This window comes from Lipophrys pholis (assembly GCF_963383615.2).
Source record: "Lipophrys pholis genome assembly, chromosome: 3".
NCBI classification, from domain to species: Eukaryota; Metazoa; Chordata; class Actinopteri; order Blenniiformes; family Blenniidae; genus Lipophrys; species Lipophrys pholis.
In genome coordinates, this window is record NC_137627.1 from 6,928,627 (window position 1) to 6,935,386 (window position 6,760).

Sequence of the window (6,760 nt, forward strand, 5' to 3'; positions counted from 1 at the left end):
GGCACACACTGATTTGTAGAGAATTAAAGTACTTCTGAAATTCACAGTAATAAGGTCCTTTAAAGTTATATAAATTATTGTTTGTTCTCTGTTTTAATGATAACCATCCTGAAACTTGGGAGTTTTATTCTCTTCATCTTCAAAACAACTTTTCTTCAATTCATGTGCAGAAGTGGCCCTGACCTGCATGTTTTAGATAAATGTTCTTTTCCATCACGTTCCATTGAAAATGGTTCGGCTGTTCAGTTCTGCAGAATCCTGATATGGACCCTTTCATTTGATCCGGGTCTGTTGAGGGTCGAAAAGGTCTAAAATATAGAGAAAGAATTCAACTGAACCATTAAAGATAAACTGGCTGAGATCCTGAAGCTGTGGTTACCGTCTCACTGCTGCCACCTGCTGACCGATGAAGGGAAGTGGTCTGATTGAGTTCGTGTGGAAGGCAACTGAAAATGATTAAATATTTTACTCTGAAAAAGGAGCTATATGGCAACTCAAGGATGATATTATAAAACCTTTTCAAAATAATGTACAGAAAGTACACAAAAGTTTCCTTAAATACGATAAATTTGGCGCTGAATTTGTGTGCATACAAGCTTGTTGCCACAAGATACACCTTAGACTACTTCTGATCTATTTTACAATGTTAAAAAAAAAACATATTTAAGCAAAAAAGTCTTTTAAATGTGACTGCCTAGATTAATCGGATATGAGAATATAAACTGAGTTACAGCCACCTGGTTTACGGTGTATGTGAGCAAGTGATGACATCGTTATGTATGTTGAACGCATCAGTCCAGTACAGTGAGATGGAGAAAGGTCACTAACACATTGGTGATCTTTTGAGAAGGGTGAGCAGAAATTATACTACAAAAATAAAAATAAAAATTGCTATAAAACAGGCACTTTTTTTAGAGTTCAGCACAAATTTCCAATCATATATAATCTAATCTCTCACTGTCATCGACTCGCCCTCATCAGGCTGGAAGAAGAAATGTGCAAGTTAACAAATAATGAATAATAAAGGGTTGATTTCAAAAATGGAAAGGCCTAAAACAAAAACCAAATACATTAGGGGTTTTTAATGTTGAATTAGAGATATAAATTTGAGCATGTTATTAAAAATAAGGCCAATGATCTTGGTTCAGTCACATTTTCTTCTTACATTCAACACATTTACACTTCAGTTCCAACATTTAAATGTTAATTTCACTATTTTAATTGTGTTTTTTCCTTTTAAGGTGGCCAAAAATGTGTAAATGACGTTAAGTGCAATAAAAGATATCTCAATAAAACAGAATTTAAAGCCGCATCAGGTTTTGTCCTGTTTTCATACCATTTTATTGTTCTGACAGATCAATGGGTTGACAATGACGATATGCCGTATCACAACAGTTTCCGTTAGTCACACTTGGTAACGCGTCACAAAGTGTGCAGGAGGAGGAACGTCGTCAATAAAACAATGTTTCTGTGTCCAATGAACACAGTGAGACGTACCAAGGGTTTCTTTCTGCTGTTCTGTTGCTGTAACTGACAGAGAGGAATGATGTTTGAAGTTTCTTCGTAAGTGCAGGAAAAATCGCCCTGGTCAGTCGTGTTGGTTGTTAGTGGTGCTAAACTGGACTGAATGAAACGTTATGAGAATGAAACGCTGACGATGCACCTCTACTCCCGCTCTGCGATGGCGACCAGGTGGACTTCGATCTCGGCTTCTGACAGCGTCCTGCGGGACGGAGGAGGGGAGACGATGACAAACACGCAAGTGGGACACTGAAAGGTGGGACGTTATTTAACAGTTTCAACACATTCAAACAGTTGAGAACCGGCACTTCTGGATTTGAGTTTAGATTTTACTTTCTTCTTCATCTTAAAACTTAGCAGAGAGAGAGAAAGAAGCAGAAGACCAGATCAAATTGACATGTAAACGTAGAATATATTCAATAAACACACTACAAAACATGATCAGTCAGTAATGAGAGAATTGTACACACTACTGACAACTTTAACTTATAATAGTGTCATGGGTATCAGAGACATCATCAAGTAAACTGAAATAAAGTAGAAAAAACAAGAGTACAGTTGAAGCTAAATGTCTGGCAGGGAAAAAAATGAATAGATCAGTGGAACGTCAGATGCAGTCAATGTAAATCGTAAAAAAACAACTCTGGGTGATCTCAGAGGTTCGAGTTAAAGAGTTTTACAGTACCTGAACTTTGGTTTCTCTTTAGTGACGACGCCGATTTCCAGTTCGGTGGCTTTGAAATCCAAAGACAGGATGGAGGACAGACAAGATATAGCCATCTGGACACACGGGACAGATGAAGTGAGGCGACTGGGCCGACAAAACTTTATTTTCAGATTCACCTGCACAGTATGAAAGTTAATTCTGCTGGCAGAAAGGTAAAAGAAGATTTATTTTCACTGCTGAATCCTCCCGAGTGTTAAAACTGATGACGTTACTGAAACAGTGAAACACCCAATGAGCAAATATATTCATTATATATATATTCAGTATTAAAAGTAAGCTGCGTTTTAGTAATAATAAACCTTTGAAAGGACTGAATGGCTCCTGCTTGGACTGAAAATGAACACATCAATAATTCAGTATGAGACTGTCGTAGGGCGAGTTCCATCGGGGTTGGGTCGCTGTACCTGCACCGTCCTGTCGTGGGTCAGTTCGGGCTTTTTCTTCAGCTTCTTCTCCAGGTAGCCGTTGGCCTCCGTCTGCTTGGCTCCGACCGCCGTGGCCCTGAAGCCGCAATAGTAGCCAGCAGGGTCGCATTTGTACAGGACCGGACCCTGCTGGGGGTCGATCGCCACCATGATCATACCTGAGAGCAGAGGTCACACGGTGAGGTAGGCCCGAGGAATGTTCCGGCGGGAGGCGTGACCACATGCAGATCTTTCTAACCGATAATAAGTAAAGTGGAGTTTTGATTCGGTAAGTCCAGCGTCTACGTAGCCGCGGGTTTTAGTTTCTTCAGGTCATGAAAATGTAAATCAACCGACAGCCACGTAACTACGAAGTGTAGAGCTGACGGTCTGCAGAGGGAGTCGCCGCGATTCTCAATCACAATAAAGAGTGTTTCTTTCAATTGGATTTATTCCTTCTGCGATTTGGACCTTTTTGCAATTTGCACACTGTCCCAGCTTTTACGAGACGTGATGCCACCAGAGGCGAGTTGTCCGTACTCACAGCAGCCGAGAGGCCTCATTTCAGCGTTCTGGGTGTAAACCTGGGAGATGTCGGCCAACCTGCGGCACAACACGTCTGCGGGGATGTCGTAGCCAAACTTATATTTCCACTCTCCAGCTTCCACTCGGGCCCGGTGAATCTGCGAGCGACTGTCCCCTGCGTGCAAAGAAACAAAATATGAAATATTCTCCACAAGCGCATCGTTGACAGTCATTATTCGATCTGGATCGAGAATCCCAGATTCTTTGTCTTTGCAATGTGTGACAAACGTACCATTGTGTCCGGTCATCACACAACCGATGAGAGGAGTCAGTTTGAACATGTTGGTCACGGTGGATGAGTCCAACAACTTGTCCTGCACACGCACCCACACACACAAACACACACACACACACACACACACACACACACACACACACACACACACACACACACACACACACACACACACACACGTGATATAACAGAGCGCTTGGAATACATAACACTGTCTGCACGTCTATGCAATAGCATTATGATTGTATTTACTCTGCATCATCATGCAGGCACATAACCAATATAATTAAGCAGATAACACCTGACTAACTTGCAGGATTTGGTAAAAATGTGCATTTATAAACAAATGATGTACGTTTTTATCTAGCTCATTTACATAAAATAGCAAACAATGTGCTAAATGTGGTTATTATTTCTCATGTAATGTTATTCTAAATCTGGAGGATATGATCTCGCCTGTGGTTTCTAACCTTTTTCTTTTTTTTTTTCTTGATTTGTCACCGGTAGATTACCTCTAAAACAGACTTGCAGACCTCCTCCAATCCCTGAGCTGCATAAACACCCACCAACATACAAACATAAACACAGCGGGTAGTTTTGAGATTTCCTCTACATTTTTATTATGGTTTTTGGTGACACGTGTCAATCTTATTCGGATAAAAGCCTTTAGGCACTTAACCACGGACCTCGGCTTACTACCAACACTCCAGGTCGAACACTGACAGGTGGAGAGAGAAACTACTGGACTGACTGACGCTACAGAGATCTTAAGCGCTACTACACTCTTAGAACCGAAAAATCCACACCGCAAGCAAGTGGTGATAATCACACTGCTAATTTAAAACACAGAAAAAGTTGAATTCAGAATAATTTTATTTTGTATGTGTTTGTGACTTCTGTGAATTTTTTGGAAAATCAAATGATCTGTGTCGTGTTAAAGTGAATTTTGTGGTCAAGTTCCAGCTTTTTGCAGATTTAATGTGGCATAAGCTTGGCTTCATAGTTTGGCTTCACTTCACATCGTCATCATCATCTTCCTCTGTGTGTGTGTGTGTGTGTGTGTGTGAGTGTGTGTGTGAGTGTGTGTGTGTGTGTGTGTGTGTGTGTGTGTGTACCGGTATTTTCTTTTGCGTGACCACCACAACGGTGTCTGTCCCTCGGATCCCCACCGATGTGAGGCCACTATGAGAGATGGCCTTGAAGGCATACTCTGCATGATGCCACACGCCACAGAGAACAACACACACAAAAAAAAAGAACATTATGAGCACAAACACAAAAGAGGATCTATTGTGTGACGTCTTGGAAAGAGCCACTTAAAAAGAAGAAAACAAAGACACACAAGATATTAGAATATCAGTAGAGATACAGAAAAAATGGACAAAAAAGAAAATATGTCAAATTTCAGTGACAAAACTTTTTAATATTACCAAAAGAAATAATGTAAATTCTTAAAACTATTTCCAGGAAACGCAAGAATGCCTGAAGAGGCACACAAAAAGAAACCAATAGCCAAAAGAGAAAGAATTAAGACAAAAATGAGCCCAACGTTCATAAGAATACTATGAAATAACACGCATCTATGTGAGACTACTTTAACCGAGATGGAAAGTCACGGCAGACAGACACGACTCCAGAAAGTTAGAAAATGAGACACAAAACTACCAAAAAAAAATGCAAAATCCAAACGGATTAATAACAGACAGGAAATGATAGTAAAAACGATAAGAGAGATTGTGCGGGTATCTTTTCTTTTTTTTTTTGGGGGGGGGGGGGGGGGGGCAGTTACGTTCATATCGCAACTGAAAAGTATTTCAAACGCTAAACGGGGGAAATAAAATCTATGACAAAGTGCATCTTTAGTAGATAATGGGCAGAGCAGTGAGCTTTGAGGCCGTTTTGAAGTCACTTTACGCGCCTGAGAAAAGCGCGTGTCGTTGCGCATAAAGTCGCTCCACACAAATTGATCGACCGCACCGACTTCATATTGTTTCTCGGGAATTGGGTTTAACGTGCAGAAGTGTTTGTTGGACAGTGTGTTCAGGTCTCTTACCGACTTGGTAGAGGCGGCCCTCCGGAGAGAAGATGGTGATGTGTCGATCGAAACCTGCGTTGGAGCCGCGCGACATTTTTCCCTTTGACCTCAGGTGAACCTGACAGCAATGAACTACTTCAAGCGTTTTTAAGATTCACTACTTGCTTTAGGGATGTTACCAGTCATGGGTTACCAAACAACATGTCCGCCTATCTGCTGAATAATACAGAGTATAAAGGAGTAACTTCCCCCACAGAATTTTTTTTTCTTTCTTTTTACTTTCTCTTTCATTTGCAGGAGAGTCGGAGCGTCTCCATGACTCGGTGTTATGGGGAATTCTGCATGACTGCTGGAAACTGCCCCCCCCCCCCCTCCCTCCAAACTGAGAACATTTTATGAAATACTAACATTTTGATCACGAGATCCAAACAATCTGTGACTCTAAAGTGGGAAAAGGTCGTAAAAAGGACGAGATGGTTTAGATTAAACAGGTTTTATTTACCCCGTCATGTAACATTAATCGAATCTACTCTTGAACTTTAACATATATTCCCCTAAATAAAGTATGAGAAACACAACACGCTAGATTTGTGGTGTATGTTGTGAGAAAGAACAGGAAGAAACAAGAGACGACAAGAATCGCCATAACCCGTGTTGCCAGGTCTGAGAAACAAAACCAGCTAAACAGACACTGAAAACACAACGTCTTACTTCAGAATATGCCCATATCAAACAATGTACGCTGGTTGAAGCCCGACAGAGTCGCTGTCACTGCAAAGTACAAAATAACACTATTCTTCAGTGTACCCGCACCAGAGAACTACAATTTGAATTTGTGAGACAAAATCAAATAATTCAACTTATGTTGACTGTGGTTAACTCATGAGTTTAATGGCTTTTAATGGCATACGGTCTATTATTAAGGTTGTCTCGGAGATTTGTTAGTGGAATCAGATGATCCAAAGTTTGTTCTTTTTTCATATTCATGCATGATTCGGATGTGTATTCATTGTTAAAATGTATTTAATTTGGGTGCAAACCTTGATTGGTTTAAATTGGTGAACAAAATGCAACCTGCTCATACTTATATGGACCTGGCAACCTTGTTCACACCTGCAAATACCTGCAGAAAAACAAAAATCATTAGTTTTATGTAACTACAAAAACACTTGTATGTAGTGATTATTTGGTGTACACATTTATTAGTGTTTTGATTTGATCATAATTATATGGTGGGATCTTTGCCTTCACGT

At 40.4% G+C, this 6,760-nt stretch overlaps 1 protein-coding gene across 1 annotated transcript; it reads right to left on the reverse strand.

Annotated features, from left to right (window-relative positions):
- Nucleotides 1-1,066: 1,066 nt before the first annotated feature.
- Nucleotides 1,067-5,949, reverse strand: LOC308107805 (proteasome subunit alpha type-6-like). The gene is made up of 7 exons (XM_080460332.1): nt 5,526-5,949; nt 4,588-4,682; nt 3,470-3,551; nt 3,197-3,352; nt 2,653-2,831; nt 2,207-2,301; nt 1,067-1,723 (listed from the first exon to the last, which is right to left on the reverse strand). The coding sequence occupies exons 1-7, from the start codon at nt 5,599-5,601 to the stop codon at nt 1,666-1,668; spliced, it is 741 nt and encodes a 246-aa protein (XP_080316458.1). The 5' UTR covers nt 5,602-5,949; the 3' UTR covers nt 1,067-1,665.
- Between the last annotated feature and the right edge of the window lie 811 nt (nt 5,950-6,760).